Raw genomic sequence first — 20,720 nt, 5'->3', positions numbered from 1 at the left:
AACAGGCTCCTAGGGGCAGAGCTGAAACAGGCTCCTAGGGGCAGAGCTGAAACAGGCTACTAGGGGCAGGGCTGAAACAGGCTCCTAGAGGCAGGGCTGAAACAGGCTCCTAGAGGCAGGGCTGAAACAGGCTCCTAGGGGCAGGGCTGAAGTCATGCAAAGCTAGAAAGAAGGCCATTATCAATGAGAAGCAAAGAAGAGAGGCTGAGGTTTGCATAAGGCCTTGGAGGACTGGCGTAAGGGCATCTTCTCTGAAGAGTCCAATTTTCAACTTTGCCCAACACCTGGTCATCTAATGGTTAGACGGAGACCTGGAGAAGCCTACAAGCCACAGTGTCTCACACCCACTGTGACATTTGGTGGAGGATCAGTGATGATCTAGGGGTGCTTTCAGCAAGGCTGGAATCAGCCAGGTTTGTCTTTGTGAAGGATGCATGAATGATTACGTACAAGGTTGTCCCGGAAGAAAACTTGCTTCCTTCTGCTCTGACAGTGTTCCCTAACTCTGAGGATGTCATGGTCAGCCCAATCTCCAGACCTGAACCTCATTGAAAACCTCTGGAATGTGATCAAGAGGAAGATGGATGTTCACAAGCCATCAAACAAAGATGAGCTGCTTGAATTTTTACGCCAGGAGTGGCATAAAGTCACCCAACAGCAATGTGAAAGACTGGTGGAGAGCATGCCAAGACACATTAAAGCTGTGATTGAACTTCAGGGTTATTCCACCAAATATTGATTTCTGAACTCTACATGACAATATTTTTATTTGGAATTTGGGACAAATGTTGTAAGTAGTTTATAGAATAAAACAAACATGTTAATTTTACCCAAACACATACCTATAAATAGTAAAACCATAGAAACTTGTAATTTTGCAGTGGTCTCACATTTCTAGTCCCAATATCACACTATAGCAAGGCAATACATCTATTACAACTGAATGAATGAATGAATGGTCTTTATTGTCATTGATATAGTACAGGTACCAAACAACGAAATTTGGGAGGGGGGGCTCCCCTGGTGCTAGGAAAAAAAAAAAAAAAAAAAACAAGAAGGGAAAAGAGCTGGTTTACATAAATAAAGGCTATGTACACTATCCACTATACTATACTATACAAATAAAACACTGTGCTGTACTCTATGCTATGCTATACCTATTCTAACATTTCCTATCTACTGTAACTAGATGAGAAAAAACTTGAAGAAGATGAAGTTGACATGTCGTTCCATAATGGAGACTGTTATGTATATAGCCAATAACATCGATAATTCACAATAAAGAATGGAGGCAGAGGCGGCGAAACACTTTGATATATATCCGTAGCTTTACTGACCTCCGCAGGTATACAGGCATAGTATCACTTCCGCCTTCCTGCCCCGGGCAACACTCGTTACCTATATCGCTTTTCATCACTCCAACTACGGTGGTTCACATAGCTCAAAAATAACACTTCAATACATAACAGAGACATTTCCAGTAGTTTATCTATGTGATATGATATGTAGTATAGGAGTAGATGTAAAGGTAGTGCTACGCAGTATGGGACATAGAGTGTAGGAGTCAGCCATGAGGCATGGGATAGGTTAGCTACGTACAGTATATATTGATGATTCATCTGAGCTTATTGATCCCTGGCACTGGACAAACGCCCTCTGCCAGCGGAATAATGACAAGCAGTATATTGTTATTCATTATTGACCTTTCTCTGCTCCGACCACTGATCTGACATCATCTGAAAAACATATGCATACACAAACACTTCAGCTCCCTCCCTTGCTCTCTCTCCCCCAGCCTCTCTACCACACACACACACACACACACACACACCCCCCCACACACACACACACACACACACACACACACACACACAGAAAGAGGCTGAAATAGACTGTAATATCCTGATGGTTTTCCACCTGACTGACTGGCTGGGCAGGGCGTGTTGGCCCCAGTCTGCTGCAGATAATGACAATGGTGAGAGAGGTTGAGCGCACATCTTATTTAACAGCCTGTTAGGTAAAGCTTCCACTGCGTCGCGCTGACAAATCACACACATTACTACTAATGTGCCGTGCTGACGTGACTATCAGTTACCGTGCATGTCACTGCTGTAATCACGCTCACAGTGCCGCAGTTCCGTTCCCCCCAAAACAAAACAGGTACCCAAGAGGTACCCGAAAGCCAAGAGGGGCCCGCACGCACCATGTGTACCAGAGATACCATGCTCACATTTTGGCAGAGGATGACGAATTAACATAGGCGAGGAAAATGGACTTTGCCCCATCACACATTGGGAACAGGACAGGAACTCCCCCTGTTTTTGACTTGCCTCATCCTAACCAGTGTGGTGATAATCATATTTCATGTATATATCCTCCCATTGCTCATCATGCTAGATTAGGTATGGTTGCTGTTTTTATCTTCATCTCCACATAGAAGTTACTGCTTCAATTAGTAGTTACAAAGGTAGCAAATGTGTGTCGTACCCTAAACGCATTCAGATGTAAATAAAACATGCTTAGATCAACAGCTTCACAGAGCTACAGTGATAATATGCTGCTGGGGGCATAATAAGCCAATAATTTCCCTGCAAACATGAACTGTATAAACACCCATACACACACACTAGCACGCCACCCACACAAGCACTCTCTCTCTCTCACACACACACGCACATGCACACGCACACACACACACACACACACACACACACACACACACACACACACACACACAAACACACACACACCCATCAGGGTGACTCAGCCCCTCTGGTCCATCTGTTCCAGGGATGGGTGGGGGGGTGGGTGGGGGGGGATGAATGTGTGGATCAATGTCGGTTGACAGTCTGTCTGGGCGAGTGGCTGAGAGACATTGTTTGCTGTATTTCTCACAGACACGACAGAGAGATGCACCTGCCGACTCCACAATAAGCCTCCGCTGATTCTTCCCCCTAAGAGCCTGAGGTGGGCTGTTATTTATGGCACCTGTCTGCAGCCTCGGCGGGGGGGGGGGGGAACAGGCACATGGGCGCAGTGCAACGCACCCGAAATGTTAAAAAGCCCCATCATTCCCCTCTGTCGTGAGTGACGCCGTGGTATTTAAAGGAGTGCCTCCCATTCTTCAGCGTTAGGGTGATGATATCCTAATCGAGTGAGGCACATTAGGAACGTGATTGTCTCATGAAAGGCCTGATTAACACCTGTTGTCATCTCGACGTGTATATTACCGGTGAAAGCGGTGATATAAATTATCTGCATGTGTCCCTCTATCCTGAATTTGTCATCGCTGGCTGTGTTTGGTCCTCCCAGAGCATATGGCCTTCCTTCCTCTGCGTCAGCAGAAGGCATCAGTTCCCCACAACTAGGAGAGGAAACATTGGCCAGCCATGTGCCACAACCAAGAAAGGCACAATCGACTAATGACTGTCACTGTCTCAAACCTGTCTGTATAAAGGCCCCACTGTGACAATAACAGTTGCTCCACAGCTGGCAGTGATCCCAAAATCACTAGACAATTCAAACATTTGAAAGAGCGTGTGTATGTGTGTGTGTGTGTGTGTGTGTGTGTGTTGCCCATGCAAACCAGATGAATAATCTTATTTGAGGTATTTTTAACACATTTTTTCTATTCACTGTCGAAAAAACAAAACAGCCTGGGATGTTGTCCAAACCACAAATTCTCTATTATTAGTAGAATAAGCATCCAATGAAAATAAGAACAACATAATTAACCAACATAAATAGACAATGGACTATAGCGGAACAAAAAGAAAACATTATCTATTAAAACGATGTGTGTGTTTAACTACACGTCCCATTCATGAATCCCAGGGTTCTCATAAACCCTTTTAGTGATGATAGTGTAGTAGAGGTATAGAGCACAGTCTAGTACTAACTGCTAGAAGAACTGGAACTCTATTTCTATCTGAAAGGGGAGTGTCACTTGGCTTACCCTTCAGATTGATTAGACTAGATAATACATCTAGCCTAGTCTTAACTTGTAATAAATGAAAGACACTTACTCGTACTTGCTACACTTTAACTGGTGATGACTACAGTATATTAGGATTATGCTAATCACGGTTGTGACGGAGGCTATCTGCAGTATATGCAGTGGCATTCAGCACGGGCACCAATCACAGACCCACTTATCCGTCAGATCTAACAAGCTGTGAGAAGCTTTGACTGCTCTCATTTAAATATAGCCATTATGAACCTTTAATTTCACGCCCCGATGCTCTGAGATAAGCTAACATGATGAGTTAATAGCTCCTATGTATGTCTATAAAAGTGGGGGGCAGGGTGTGTGCGTCTGGCGTGTGCGTATACGTGTGTGCACGCTCGCACGTGCGTGTAAACAAATTCACTGAGAAACCCTGAAACAGGAAATAAACGCGATGCACTGAAGTTGGAAAACGTCCACCTTAGTGGAAACTCTCCTCATCAACATTGCTGAGGTAGTGGCACTTAGGTGGCGTAGCGGGTTAAGCGCTGACCATGTAACCGCAGGGTCCCCGGTTCGATTCCGGCCGGGGACATATCCTGCATGTCATCCCTCCTCTCTCTCTCACCCATCCTTCCTGTCTAAATCTTCACTGCAACTGTCAATAAAAATGAAAAATATGAGTGGGACTGCCCCACTCAGAAAAAATTACTACAAAAAAACATTGCTGAGGTAGTGAGGTGGCTGAAACCCCCGGTTCCGCCCACTTCATCTGACAATCTGTTCTCTGAACACTTCTTGTCATTCTGATTGGTTACAAACTAGCAAACAAAACAGCTCTACTGTTCACCTACTTCCCAACACACTGAATGAAAAACAGGAAAAAGACCGAAAAGTTGATCTAGGTGCTGTTTTATAATTAATATGCCCCCCCCCCCCCTTTCTCAGAGTAAACAGTGCACCCATCTGTCCTGCTTTATCCGCTCCGAAATTCACCACTTTAAATGCAAATTACCTCCCTTTGTAGGACATCAACAAGCCATAATCCCTCACTGGCGTTTACAGTAGGTAAGTGCAGTGGAATAATATTCTTGGAAGGGAGGGATAGAATTCATGCATACTTTAGTAGTATCCTTTTACCCAACCATGATATTTCACAGAGTGAAGGTAAACCTGACTGGAACTTGAGCAAAAATAGCTTATTGAAAAACAGAATAATAATGCTTGATTCGGACACATAATAGATGCTACTGTATATACATCGGGGTGCGGTGGGGACAATGATAAAGTCCAATTCCCGGAATCATCAACAAGTCTAATACCTTATAGACTCCATTGACCACTGATCATTGTCTATACTGTAATACACCTTCACTGGTATACTTTAATTTACAAATCCATCCTTGGTCTGCTCCCCTCCTACCTTTCTAACCACCTGTCACGCAAGCAATCCGTCTACGGCCTTCGCACACAGGACATCATCACATACTCCATCCCCTTGGTCCGGACCATGAAAGGCAAGAGGGCGTTCTCATTTGCAGCCCCTTCCTCTTGGAATTCTTTACAGCAGAGTCTGAAACTGTCTCATCTGATCCCTCTTTCCAGTTTCAAGCTCTTGCTGAGAGACATACAGTGCGAGTCTATGATTTGTTCTTGCAATTGAGTTGACTCTCCCTTTTGCCCAATGCTGACCCCTCCCTGTCCCTAGCTCTTTAGCTGTCTAGTTTTAGGTTTTGTAGTTCTAGTTTAGTTTTAGACTATCTTAGACTGTTTTAGACTAGTTTTAGTTTTAGACTATGTAGTTTTAGTTTAGTTTTAGACTATGTAGGCCAGGTTTTGTATTGTATTTGTTTGTGGTGGATGTTGTTGTTGTATGCCTGTGAACAGGTTTACCTGTATAAATAAAGGTTAAATAAAAATAAAAACTTCTCTGGAGTACAGAGCTAGATGTGGTGATCTAAGTGGTCAGGTGGACAGGGCAGACTAGATGTGGTGTTCTAAGTGGTCAGATGGACAGGGCGGACTAGATGTGGTGTTCCAAGTGGTCAGATGGACAGGGCAGACTAGATGTGGTGTTCTAAGTGGTCAGATGGACAGGGCAGACTAGATGTGGTGTTCTAAGTGGTCAGGTGGACAGGGCAGACTAAATGTGTTCTAAGTGGTCAGGTGGACAGGGCAGACTAGATGTGGTGTTCTAAGTGACCAGATGGACAGGGCAGACTAGATGTGGTGTTCTAAGTGGTCAGATGGACAGGACAGACTAGATGTGGTGTTCTAAGTGGTCAGATGGACAGGGCAGACTAGATGTGGTGTTCTAAGTGGTCAGATGGACAGGACAGACTAGATGTGGTGTTCTAAGTGGTCAGGTGGACAGGGCAGACTAGATGTGGTGTTCTAAGTGGTCAGGTGGACAGGGCAGACTAGATGTGGTGTTCTAAGTGGTCAGGTGGACAGGGCAGACTAAATGTGTTCTAAGTGGTCAGGTGGACAGGGCAGACTAGATGTGGTGTTCTAAGTGACCAGATGGACAGGGCAGACTAGATGTGGTGTTCTAAGTGGTCAGATGGACAGGACAGACTAGATGTGGTGTTCTAAGTGGTCAGATGGACAGGGCAGACTAGATGTGGTGTTCTAAGTGGTCAGATGGACAGGGCAGACTAGATGTGGTGTTCTAAGTGGTCAGATGGACAGGGCAGACTAGATGTGGTGTTCTAAGTGGTCAGATGGACAGGGCAGACTAGATGTGGCGTTCTAAGTGGTCAGATGGACAGGGCAGACTAGACGTGGTGTTCTAAGTGGTCAGGTGGACAGGACAGACTAGATGTGGCGTTCTAAGTGGTCAGATGGACAGGGCAGACTAGATGTGGTGTTCTAAGTGGTCAGATGGACAGGGCGGACTAGATGTGGTGTTCTAAGTGGTCAGGTGGACAGGGCAGACTAGATGTGGTGTTCTAGGTGGTCAGGTGGACAGGGCGGAGGCAGGGCTGAAGTTACCTCGTACTCCTGGGAGAAATGGAGGCTGTCGTTGGCCTTCAGCCGCTCGATGTGATCGGCCAGGTCAGTCGTGGAGATGGCCGGGTGTTCCCTCATCCCTGTCGAGAGGAAGAGGTGGTGAATACAATTACACACACACACACACACACACACACATGCACAAACAGTGAGAAATGCAACCAGAGAGCTGATTCATGTGCAATCACAAAGCACATTGCTAATTGAGAGTGGTGATATGGAAAGTGTGTGTACAATAGTGAGAGAGAAAGAGAGAGAGAGAGAGAGGGAGGGAGAGAGAGAGAGAGAGAGAGAGAGAGGGAGGGGGAGAGAGAGATAGAGAGAGAGAGGGAGAGAGAGAGAGAGAGAGAGAGAGAGAGAGAGAGAGAGAGAGAGAAGGGGTGATATCTAACTGTAGCTCTACAACACAATGCTGCGGTCATTTGTGTGATGTGAGTGAGTGAGTGAGTGAGTGAGTGAGCAGTAGCCCACAGCAGCACAAGTGTGAGTGGGAGGGGTAAGGGAGGAGGAGTGGGACATCTACAGCATCTCGTTACTCTAAATAGAATAGGCCACTCTCCCATGAGCTGCCCTCGAGAGAGGCTTAGATGACATCACAAATCTGAAACGATCTCCGTTCGTCATAATTGATACGTAATATTTAGTTATAAAAAGGAACCAACCACAAAACAAAAATCCAGCACAGAGTTGTTGCCCGGAAATGTAATAATGATCTTAAGAGTGAAACATAACAAACACCAAACTTTTCAACACAACATTGTATATCATCTCTTTCAGAGGAAGGAGAGCTTAGGGCTTCCAAAGATCAATGGATGTAGGGACAACCATTCCGCTTGGCTTTGCTCCCAAAGCAATATGACAAGGATGATTCCCCAATAAGACACCACAGAGAACAGACAGAACAGCACTAAAACAACAAAACAAACACAAATACAAATGGAGTAACAACGTCTTCAGAGATCCAATATTCTTCAACATTTCAACACTGAATTATGAATTTCATTCAATTCACAACTTATTGGAACTGTTTTATCATCTAATTAGGTTTACTAATTATATATCTTAAGCTCTGTTCTCTCCCTTTAACCTCTCAACACCCACAGCCATCCAGCCAAACACCATAGCTCTCAGCTGTGACAGTTGGGATGGCCAGCCTGCGGAGAGGAAGTGAATGAGGTGGTGGGGTGGGGTGGGGTGGGGGGGGTGGGGGGGTGGGGGGTGGGGGGGGTGGGGGGGGTGGGGGGGGGTATCCAGCGACTGAGCTACAAATCAAACGTTTACAGACACAGTGCAGCTAGCACGAGCTGAGATGGCCTTGATGACACACAGAAAACAGCAGTGGAATAGAGGAGGGAGGTGGAGAGATGGACAGGGAGGTGGGAGGGAGGGTGTGGGGGGGGAGCGTTCCACTTCAGCTCACAAAAGTAACAACATCACAGCACATCCAGAGGTTTGGGTGACCCCTTCTTCTATACTGGCTATACTTTGAGGTTTTGGCTTAATAAGCTTGATACATTTTCAGAGCAGGGAGAACTTATTGTTGTTTGTGTAAGCTGTGATGTTGCAACCGTGAAACTGATGTAGAGTGATCCAGAGAATATGAGAACAGAAATAATGAGAGAGAGAGAGAGAGAGAGAGAGAGAGAGAGAGAGAGAGAGGAGGGGTGAGAGAAACAGATAGAAAAAAACAACTATTAGAGAGAAAAAGAAAAGGAGAGGGATGGGGGAGAGACTCAAATAGGTAGAAAACACAGGAGGAATGGAAACTAACTTGGAGTGTTCGGGCAACTGGGGGCACTGGAACCTGCGGGGAGAAGATGGGGTAGGTGGGTAATATTCAACAACAAGTATCAGAGGGATCATCCAGGTTGAAGAGGCAAGATGAAAGAGAAGAGGGAGCACAGGATAGATCAGGATCAGAGAGACAGTAAAGAGATGTCGTACAGAGAAGACCAAGGCCCTGTAGACAGATACTACAGCCTTGAGACCGCCTGCTTCCTATGCCCACTGTGGAATTAGAACAGTCCTCACAAATTCAGCCTGTCTGTCCATGTATGCACTGGAAGTGCTGTCCACATGGCTACCCATAGACCAGGCCCCGCCTTTTCTTGGCTAAGGAAATAAGATACTAATTCATGAGCTTAGAATGATAAGGTTCTATCTCCGTTTCGGGTAGTTCAGAGATATTGAGCGTCAAAGTTTTTACATTCCATTATGTTTTGTGAGATAGAACCTTTGTATTTTATTAATTACTAACAAAAAAATGTCAACATTTTAAAAATAACACCACGTAGGCATTAATAAACACCTAATGGATTAGATTATGTAAAAAAAAATCAATTTTGACAAAAATGGAGATAGAACCTTATAATTCTAACGTCACAATATCTTAGTAGGCTACAGTCTTTAGACACACTTTTGAGGAGCGAACTGAGCTTTTTAGAACAGCAGCCGCCTGGTGGGTCTTCAAAGTGCTGAGGAAGGGCACCAAGGTATGAGCCAAATAGTCAATTACCTTCCTCTATTTGTGTAAACAACATCTGCCAAATCCCCCCCATTGTTAAGACATTTACAAGCTGACTATTAAATAGGAAACAACAAAGAACCCCCCCCCCCCCCCCCCCCCACACACACACACGCACACACACACACACACACACACACACACACACACACACACAAAGACAAGCTATGTGATGGATTTATCTTCCAAAACACCCACAGAGTGAAAAGAGAAGAGACAGAGAGAGGGAGAGAGAGATAGGAGGGGGGGGGGGGGGGGGGGGGGTAGGGGGGGAGAGGGATGAGATGGTGATTGGGGAGATGGAGAGTTAGAGCAGAGACAGGGGGGGTAAGAAAGGAATAGAAATAGAGAGAGCACACGAGATAGGGGTAGGGAGCGAGTTAGGAGAGAGGTCCTCTCCTGTGAGTCTGTTGGCTTTATTCCTGTGCTGAGTTCAAAGTTCTCAGGAGTCTCCACAATGCTTTCAGCACTGTTTAATTACTGTACAGGCAGTGGTGTAGTCTACGTGATACGCAGGACTACGCCGTATACCCACTAGGAAAGGCCAAGGATTTCCATATACCCACTTAAAAATGTGTGAGGATACGTAACAGCGTTTTGTGACAGAACCTTCACTTTCATTCCGTCTGTGTTACCAAGCACTTGAATTTTGGACCATTGAGACTGACTATAGCGTCATATACCATCAAAGGGGGGAGATCAGCACAGATCAGCCTTATAACATTTAATTTATATATATATATATAACGTTAGACAGGGAGCGCATATTTATTTTTATGGCGTTCCGAAATGAACGATACGAGGCTGGGAGGGAAAAATCACAGTATACCCACTAGAAAAAACTAGACTACACCACTGTGTACAGGGTCAGTGCAGCCTGCACGGGGTAACCAGATCAACTCTGTCTCGTTCACTTTCCTTCACTGTGAGATGAGAGAGAGGACGCCTACCTGGGAACTACATTATCCCCATATTCACTGTTTTACTTGAACAAGAGTCCACCAAACATACAGTAATCAAGGCTGCTGTGAGTTCCATTGAATGATAATCAATCTTCTTGAATGTCCTAGGGACTTAGTTCCTCATAGTGTATGTGGGGGAGAGTGAAAGGGGGGTGACCCCCTGGCTGCTACAGTAGCTCGTGATCAGGTTTTTCCTTTTTTGGCCATAGAAAGACGACATCGTTTCAGCATGGCTGAATTTGGAATCTGGATGAGTGTGTCTGTGTCAGTGAGTGTGTGTGTGTGTGTGTCTGCTAGTGTGTGAGCTGACGTGAGCTCATGTTCGTGTGTAGGACCATACTGTACCTTGTGTCTGGTAGTTGAGTCTCCTCATCTCCACAGGGTCTGAGGAGTGGGCCAGCAGCGAGTCCTTGACCCCAGCTGAGTGCTCATCCTTGGCTGAGGGAGAGGCTCGCTTCCTGGGGAGGGAGACAAGCAGAAATGATGCGAGGAGCCCCAAAAACACACATAGAAGCAGCAGCGTACTAGCTGTGCAAGTTAACCCCACTTACAAATTGACAACCAGACTCCAAACCAAAATGAGAGATGTGGCATACGATTGTGACGAAGGGAAGAAGCAGGTTTCCTTAGTGAATTAGTACGCCAGTATAATTCACTAAAGAAAAAATGCTTCTTTGCTTTCGTCCCCTTTTGTGTGTGTGGAGTGCCCACTTAAGTGTCTCTACAGCTGGAGGTAAAGTGGTGGCATAGTTTCGGATTGCACTCATTAAAACCTATAATTTCCCCTATATGAATGTGTGAAAACAAACAGGCTGAGCAATTAGCGGTTCAGCCGGGGTGACAGAGAGGCTAACTAATTATAGCGGAGGAGAGAGAGAGGAGAGGAGAGAGAGAGGCGCATCTGGTGGAGGTATCTCACTCCTTATGCTCCACGTCTCCTAATGCTAGCATGCTTACCGATGTCTTAGCGTTGCCGTATTACAGCTGACACGCTAATGCACTAAAGTGCTATCACTCCGACATATCTCGGAGTGCATGGCTGAGTGCTGGTGTCTCAGGGGGTGCATGTATTATTAGTGTTGCCATGCAAGCATGGCTTTCGGATGTATCAGTCATGTTTGCCCTAAACTTAGAGAGGAGGACATCTCTTGCAGAGATGAAGCTAAAGCATAGAGGCATGAAATACGGGTGAGAAGCCCTTTGTTATTTTCACTATATTGCCTAGGGAACATAATTCCTTTTTAACTGCAAGTTTGGCATTTACTTTCAATGGCAGTGCTGCAGGTGTGTGTGGGCGGTTGGTTGAGGAAGAAACAACAGACAGATGAACAGAGACAGATCACAGGATGCCTGCGCACACGCACACACGCACACACGCACACACGCACGCACGCACACACGCACACACGCACACACGCACACACACACACACACACACACACACACACACACACACACACACACTCACACACACACACACACTCACACACACACACATACGCACACACACACACACACGCACCCGCACACACACACGCACACACACACAGCATACACTGTCAGGACTCCTGATGGCTCCTGAAAGCTCAACAGCACACAGCTGAATGACGTGGCATACATGTGTTCTTGGCAGTGCCACAGAAACAAAGAGCATGTCATTCTGTCACTTCACATCAATGGCATCAGTTCACTCTGAAGGGTTTGACCCAAAAGCATGTGTGTGACATCAGTGTGTCAGCTTAGCCAGGGTGGTTGTAAAGTAGTGTACAACAGGGAGAAGTACTAACCTTTCTTGCTTGCTGCGTCCACAGAAAGCAAGGGGAGAAAGTGAGCAAGGAAAAAGACAAAGATAAAGAGAGAGGGTGGATTAAATTACAGTCTGTCAGCAGCAGGGATGCCACACAGTGCTGTGGATGGGAACAACACCTGACTTACAAGATCCTACCCCCCCCCCCCTATCCCCGCCTGTGTTTTTTTGTCAGATGTCGACGCTGACATTTAGAAAATGTGTTTTTCCACAGCGAGCCCAGATCTAAACACCTGCCACGGTGATCATCTGCATCAAGTTTTTAATATATTTGTTCTTTCTTTTACAACCCTTTCTCTTAAGATTGCATACTTTGGAAAGTGAAGGGGAAAACTATCTGCAGTCTTGCAGGGTTATTCAGGAGTTGATTACTTTCTCTGCTGGACAGGTTGTCTGATAACACACTCAGGCACTTTGAGTTATTTGAGGTACAAACAGTATTGTATTTAGGAACAAAAATAACAGAGAGAAATACAGAATATAGCAGAATATAGCTCTATTCTGCAACTAGCTTCCTAGTATCAACTACTCTGTATGCCATCCCAATATTGTGCCGGCAGAAGAGGGATAGTGGACTCAAATAGTTTGGATTTGCTCATTACTCACTTCATAGCTTTTTGCTGAACTGTTGTTGGCTTTGGGGAAATGCTAACATGTAGAGATAGAGCTAGTAGTCTTAATGGGGTTGAGGTTCCATTAGGGAGGGTGATCTTTTAGAGCCAAAAAGACTGCTTTCATACAAAGTCATACAAAGTTGCTATTGCTATTAAGTGAGGGTTTAAGAGAAATGTCCACTCACATAAGCATCTGAAATTGGGTCACTTTCAAGATTTTCTCTCATTTTCAGTGAAGACATTCTCCACCCTTATCCCATCTAAGCTATGCCCTGGCTGGCTTATCCACATGCAAGAGCAGCTAAGGCTCTCTGCAACTCACTGACAACTGCCCCCAAAGCCAAAGGGACTTAGAACCTGAATAAAAGACTTTGAAGTTCCAGCTAAATTTGGCTCAGTACTTTTTCTTTCTCCGGGTGGTATATATGAGAGAGACCCTCTTGCTGGCTCTACTAGCCAAAGTAAAGGAGGACCACCACTATGTCAATCTAGTCATGGAAATAAATGAAAGCACAAGAAGATAGGAGAGTAAAGAAAGAGAAGGAAGGAGAGTTGCACAGATAAGCAGAGTGACAGAGAGAGGAGGCCCAGCCCAACCCAGCAGGGTTGTAGCAGAGATGTCATCACTAGTGGAATGCGCCATATGGACCCCCCCCCCATCCCCATCCTAACCCTAGCAGAGTCAGCTACCTCCAGATGCCTGGCCTAAGGACAGCCCCGTTCAAACTGAGCAGAGAAAACATGGCCCGACTGTTAACCTGTGTGAGGAGGGCCTGTGGGGTACCTGACGGAGCCTTCTCCCATATGCTGAGGATCATAGGAGCCTCCAGGCTCAGTCAAGCATGATGGATCTCTCTCTTCATGCCGAAATCATTCAACTCTAACGGGCAGTCATTTCTAATCATCTTTAATACGAGATCTTCTACAGACTTCTGCACTAAAAAGAGGAAAAACGTCTGCAGAGACCCGCTCAGAAATGTCGGACAAGCGAACAAAAATAGAGATAAACATTAAATAAGACAAATCTCCAGGGCACAGCGTTGGCTTATTAGGGTTATTGCTGAAGTATTGATCTCAAAATATGAAAAGATTGTCTGAGGGGAACAGTGGGCAGAGCGTGTCAGTCTATCCTCAGTCCTGATAACACGAGCGTATCGCTGACTAGCAGAGCAGCCGTCGTCGGCATGGCAGCAGCGGGCTCACCTCTTGAAGAGCAGGATGGCAATGACGATGATGATGATGAGGACGACTGCGAGGACGGGGCCCATGACCCACAGCATCTCAGGGTCGTCCGAGTGGCGGGACATGCCGCTGTGGAGCTTCACCGTGATGGGGTCTGAGTAAGGGCTGGCCGCAAAGGTCCTCTGCTGCGGGGGGGGGGGGGGGAGGTGTGAAAAGGAGGGCACCACGTACTAGTAAGTAAGTAAGTAAGTAAAGCTTTATTTATATAGCACCTTTCATACAAGAAATGCAGCTCAAAGTGCTTTACAACAGGAATAAGAACATAAAGTGAATAAAAAACATATATAAAAACATATACACGCATAGAATGAATATAAAAGCAGGGGAAAACAGTCAAAAGAAAAGGTAAAGATCTAACTTCCCATATCCCTTTCATCTCCCTAGCTTACACAGTCTTTCTGTACTTCCCACTGGCTTTCCACCAGCACCACAAACATCAGTTTTTGGAAAAGGTCCGTCTCAGTCTCTGTGTACGTTCTCAGTCTCTGTGTACGTTCTCAGTCTCTGTGTACGTTCTCAGTCTCTGTGTACGTTCCCAGTCTCTGTGTACGTTCTCAGTCTCTGTGAACGTTCCCAGTCTCTGCTAGACCTTGCACCAAAAATCCAAACTACTCAGTCACTACTAGCTGCTGTGAGTGGGGGCTTTCATGTATGGATGAGGAAATCAATCGGAAATACATTCTTCCCATTTCAAATATGCAAAGTCAAATCCTACTAATGAGCTCAAGGAAAGCTTCAATAAGATGAATGAACATCCTTTATGCTCTTCAGATGCAGCTATGACCACATGCAAAATCCCATATAGCATTTACTATTTCACTTCAAGACATCAATATCGATATTGAGGATCGAGTATCTTGAGTAGATGTGCACCCCGGAGCAGGCGATCATGCTGTGTGAGGGGAGGACTAACCTGGTCTAGACCTGTTATATGTGTGAGAGGAGGACTAACCTAGACATGTTATATGTGTGAGAGGAGGACTAACCTAGACATGTTATATGTGTGAGAGGAGGACTAACCTAGACATGTTATATGTGTGAGAGGAGGACTAACATAGACATGTTATATGTGTGAGAGGAGGACTAACCTAGACCTGTTATATGTGTGAGAGGAGGACTAACATAGACCTGTTATATGTGTGAGAGGAGGACTAACCTAGACATGTTATATGTGTGAGAGGAGGACTAACCTAGACATGTTATATGTGTGAGAGGAGGACTAACATAGACCTGTTATATGTGTGAGGGGAGGACTAACCTAGACATGTTATATGTGTGAGAGGAGAGGAGGACTAACCTAGACATGTTATATGTGTGAGAGGAGGACTAACCTAGACATGTTATATGTGTGAGAGGAGGACTAACCTAGACATGTTATATGTGTGAGAGGAGGACTAACCTAGACATGTTATATGTGTGAGGGGAGGACTAACCTAGACATGTTATATGTGTGAGAGGAGGACTAACCTACTGTTATATGTGTGAGGGGAGGACTAACCTAGACCTGTTATATGTGTGAGAGGAGGACTAACCTACTGTTATATGTGTGAGAGGAGGACTAACCTAGACATGTTATATGTGTGAGAGGAGGACTAACCTAGACATGTTATATGTGAGAGAGGAGGACTAACCTAGACATGTTATATGTGTGAGAGGAGGACTAACCTACTGTTATATGTGTGAGAGGAGGACTAACCTGTTATATGTGTGAGAGGAGGACTAACATAGACATGTTATATGTGAGAGAGGAGGACTAACATAGACATGTTATATGTATGAGAGGAGGACTAACCTGTTATATGTGTGAGAGGAGGACTAACATAGACATGTTATATGTGAGAGAGGAGGACTAACATAGACATGTTATATGTGTGAGAGGAGGACTAACCTAGACATGTTATATGTGTGAGAGGAGGACTAACCTGTTATATGTGTGAGAGGAGGACTAACCTAGACCTGTTATATGTGTGAGAGGAGGACTAACCTAGACCTGTTATATGTGTGAGAGGAGGACTAACCTGTTATATGTGTGAGAGGAGGACTAACCTAGACCTGTTATATGTGTGAGAGGAGGACTAACCTGTTATATGTGTGAGAGGAGGACTAACATAGACATGTTATATGTGTGAGAGGAGGACTAACCTGTTATATGTGTGAGAGGAGGACTAACATAGACATGTTATATGTGTGAGAGGAGGACTAACCTGTTATATGTGTGAGAGGAGGACTAACCTAGACCTGTTATATGTGTGAGAGGAGGACTAACCTGTTATATGTGTGAGAGGAGGACTAACATAGACATGTTATATGTGTGAGAGGAGGACTAACCTGTTATATGTGTGAGAGGAGGACTAACCTAGACATGTTATATGTGTGAGAGGAGGACTAACATAGACATGTTATATGTGTGAGAGGAGGACTAACCTAGACATGTTATATGTGTGAGAGGAGGACTAACCTAGACCTGTTATATGTGTGAGAGGAGGACTAACCTAGACCTGTTATATGTGTGAGAGGAGGACTAACATAGACCTGTTATATGTGTGAGAGGAGGACTAACCTAGACATGTTATATGTGTGAGAGGAGGACTAACCTACTGTTATATGTGTGAGAGGAGGACTAACCTAGACATGTTATATGTGTGAGAGGAGGACTAACCTAGACATGTTATATGTGTGAGAGGAGGACTAACATAGACATGTTATATGTGTGAGAGGAGGACTAACCTAGACATGTTATATGTGTGAGAGGAGGACTAACCTACTGTTATATGTGTGAGAGGAGGACTAACCTAGACCTGTTATATGTGTGAGAGGAGGACTAACCTAGACCTGTTATATGTGTGAGAGGAGGACTAACCTAGACATGTTATATGTGTGAGAGGAGGACTAACCTAGACCTGTTATATGTGTGAGAGGAGGACTAACCTAGACCTGTTATATGTGAGAGAGGAGGACTAACCTAGACATGTTATATGTGTGAGAGGAGGACTAACCTAGACATGTTATATGTGTGAGAGGAGGACTAACCTAGACATGTTATATGTGTGAGAGGAGGACTAACCTAGACATGTTATATGTGTGAGAGGAGGACTAACCTACTGTTATATGTGTGAGAGGAGGACTAACCTAGACATGTTATATGAGAGGAGGACTAACCTAGACATGTTATATGTGTGAGAGGGGGACTAACCTAGACCTGTTATATGTGTGAGAGGAGGACTAACCTAGACCTGTTATATGTGAGAGAGGAGGACGAACCTAGACCTGTTATATGTGTGAGAGGAGGACTAACATAGACATGTTATATGTGTGAGAGGAGGACTAACCTAGACATGTTATATGTATGAGAGGAGGACTAACATAGACATGTTATATGTGTGAGAGGAGAGGAGGACTAACCTAGACATGTTATATGTGTGAGAGGAGGACTAACCTAGACCTGTTATATGAGAGGAGGCCTAACCTAGACATGTTATATGTGTGAGAGGAGGACTAACCTAGACATGTTCTATGTGTGAGAGGAGAGGAGGACTAACCTAGACATGTTATATGTGTGAGAGGAGGACTAACCTAGACCTGTTATATGTGTGAGAGGAGGACTAACATAGACATGTTATATGTGTGAGAGGAGGACTAACCTAGACATGTTATATGTGTGAGAGGAGGACTAACCTAGACATGTTATATGTGTGAGAGGAGGACTAACCTAGACCTGTTATATGTGTGAGAGGAGGACTAACCTAGACATGTTATATGTATGAGAGGTGGACTAACCTAGACATGTTATATGTGTGAGAGGAGGACTAACCTAGACATGTTATATGTGTGAGAGGAGGACTAACCTAGACCTGTTATATGTGTGAGAGGAGGACTAACCTAGACATGTTATATGTGTGAGAGGAGGACTAACATAGACCTGTTATATGTGTGAGAGGAGGACTAACCTAGACCTGTTATATGTGTGAGAGGAGGACTAACCTAGACATGTTATATGTGTGAGAGGAGGACTAACCTAGACATGTTATATGTGTGAGAGGAGGACTAACCTACTGTTATATGTGTGAGAGGAGGACTAACCTAGACCTGTTATATGTGTGAGAGGAGGACTAACCTAGACCTGTTATATGTGTGAGAGGAGGACTAACATAGACCTGTTATATGTGAGAGAGGAGGACTAACCTAGACATGTTATATGTGTGAGAGGAGGACTAACCTAGACATGTTATATGTGTGAGAGGAGGACTAACCTAGACCTGTTATATGTGAGAGAGGAGGACTAACCTAGACATGTTATATGTGTGAGAGGAGGACTAACCTAGACATGTTATATGTGTGAGAGGAGGACTAACCTAGACATGTTATATGTGTGAGAGGAGGACTAACCTAGACCTGTTATATGTGTGAGAGGAGGACTAACCTAGACCTGTTATATGTGAGAGAGGAGGACGAACCTAGACCTGTTATATGTGAGAGAGGAGGACGAACCTAGACCTGTTATATGTGTGAGAGGAGGACTAACATAGACATGTTATATGTATGAGAGGAGGACTAACCTAGACATGTGTGAGAGGAGGACTAACCTAGACCTGTTATATGAGAGGAGGCCTAACCTAGACATGTTATATGTGTGAGAGGAGGACTAACCTACACATGTTCTATGTGTGAGAGGAGAGGAGGACTAACCTAGACATGTTATATATGTGAGAGGAGGACTAACCTAGACCTGTTATATGTGTGAGAGGAGGACTAACCTAGACATGTTATATGTATGAGAGGAGGACTAACCTACTGTTATATGTGTGAGAGGAGGACTAACCTAGACATGTTATATGTGTGAGAGGAGGACTAACCTAGACATGTTATATGTGTGAGAGGAGGACTAACCTAGACCTGTTATATGTGTGAGAGGAGGACTAACCTAGACATGTTATATGTGTGAGAGGAGGACTAACCTACTGTTATATGTGTGAGAGGAGGACGAACCTAGACATGTTATATGTGTGAGAGGAGGACTAACCTACTGTTATATGTGTGAGAGGAGGACTAACCTAGACCTGTTATATGTGTGAGAGGAGGACTAACCTAGACATGTTATATGTGTGAGAGGAGGACTAACCTAGACCTGTTATATGTGTGAGAGGAGGACTAACCTGTTATATGTGTGAGAGGAGGACTAACCTAGACATGTTATATGTGAGAGAGGAGGACTAACCTAGACCTGTTATATGTGTGAGAGGAGGACTAACCTAGACCTGTTATATGTGTGAGAGGAGGACTAACCTAGACATGTTATAATTATGTATGAGAGGAGGACTAACCTAGACATGTTATATGTGTGAGAGGAGGACTAACATAGACATGTTATATGTATGAGAGGAGGACTAACCTGTTATATGTGTGAGAGGAGGACTAACCTACTGTTATATGTGTGAGAGGAGGACTAACCTAGACCTGTTATATGTGTGAGAGGAGGACTAACATAGACATGTTATATGTGTGAGAGGAGGACTAACATAGACATGTTATATGTGTGAGAGGAGGACTAACCTAGACCTGTTATATGTGTGAGAGGAGGACTAACCTAGACATGTTATATGTGTGAGAGGAGGACTAACCTAGACATGTTATATGTGTGAGAGGAGGACTAACCTAGACCTGTTATATGTGTGAGAGGAGGACTAACATAGACATGTTATATGTGTGAGAGGAGGACTAACCTAGACCTGTTATATGTGTGAGAGGAGGACTAACCTATACCTGTTATATGTGTGAGAGGAGGACTAACATAGACATGTTATATGTGTGAGAGGAGGACTAACCTAGACATGTTATATGTGTGAGAGGAGGACTAACATAGACATGTTATATGTGTGAGAGGAGGACTAACCTAGACCTGTTATATGTGTGAGAGGAGGACTAACCTAGACATGTTATATGTGTGAGAGGAGGACTAACATAGACATGTTATATGTGTGAGAGGAGGACTAACCTAGACCTGTTATATGTGTGAGAGGAGGACTAACCTAGACATGTTATATGTGTGAGAGGAGGACTAACCTAGACATGTTATATGTGTGAGAGGAGGACTAACCTAGACCTGTTATATGTGTGAGAGGGGGACTAACATAGACCTGTTATATGTGTGAGAGGAGGACTAACCTAGACCTGTTATATGTGTGAGAGGAGGACTAACCTAGACATGTTATATGTGTGAGAGGAGGACTAACCTAGACATGTTATATGTGTGAGAGGAGGACTAACCTAGACATGTTATATGTGTGAGAGGAGGACTAACCTAGACCTGTTATATGTGTGAGAGGAGAGGAGGACTAACCTAGACCTGTTATATGTGTGAGAGGGGGACTAACATAGACCTGTTATATGTGTGAGAGGAGGACTAACCTACTGTTATATGTGTGAGAGGAGGTCTAACCTAGACATGTTATATGTGTGAGAGGAGGACTAACCTAGACATGTTATATGTGTGAGAGGAGGACTAACCTAGACATGTTATATGTGAGAGAGGAGGACTAACATAGACATGTTATATGTGTGAGAGGAGGACTAACCTAGACCTGTTATATGTGTGAGAGGGGGACTAACATAGACA

At 44.6% G+C, this 20,720-nt stretch overlaps 1 protein-coding gene across 1 annotated transcript in view; it reads right to left on the bottom strand.

Moving 5' to 3' along the window:
• ptprfa (protein tyrosine phosphatase receptor type Fa) overlaps positions 1 to 20,720 on the bottom strand; it is a gene marked incomplete at its 5' end in the record, with an annotated part of 134,839 nt that overhangs the window by 14,470 nt on the left and 99,649 nt on the right. Inside the window, 4 exons of the mRNA XM_080535442.1 lie at positions 6,941 to 7,038; positions 8,730 to 8,762; positions 10,790 to 10,902; positions 14,069 to 14,232. Of these exons, the coding sequence (XP_080391568.1) occupies positions 6,941 to 7,038; positions 8,730 to 8,762; positions 10,790 to 10,902; positions 14,069 to 14,232 (408 nt within the window). The remainder of the gene's footprint in view (positions 1 to 6,940; positions 7,039 to 8,729; positions 8,763 to 10,789; positions 10,903 to 14,068; positions 14,233 to 20,720) is intronic.

This window comes from Nansenia antarctica (genome assembly GCF_963989245.1).
Source record: "Nansenia antarctica genome assembly, chromosome: 7".
Classification (NCBI taxonomy): domain Eukaryota; kingdom Metazoa; phylum Chordata; class Actinopteri; order Argentiniformes; family Microstomatidae; genus Nansenia; species Nansenia antarctica.
Note: the sequence above shows the minus strand (reverse complement) of the source record. Positions and strands in the feature narration are given on the sequence as shown.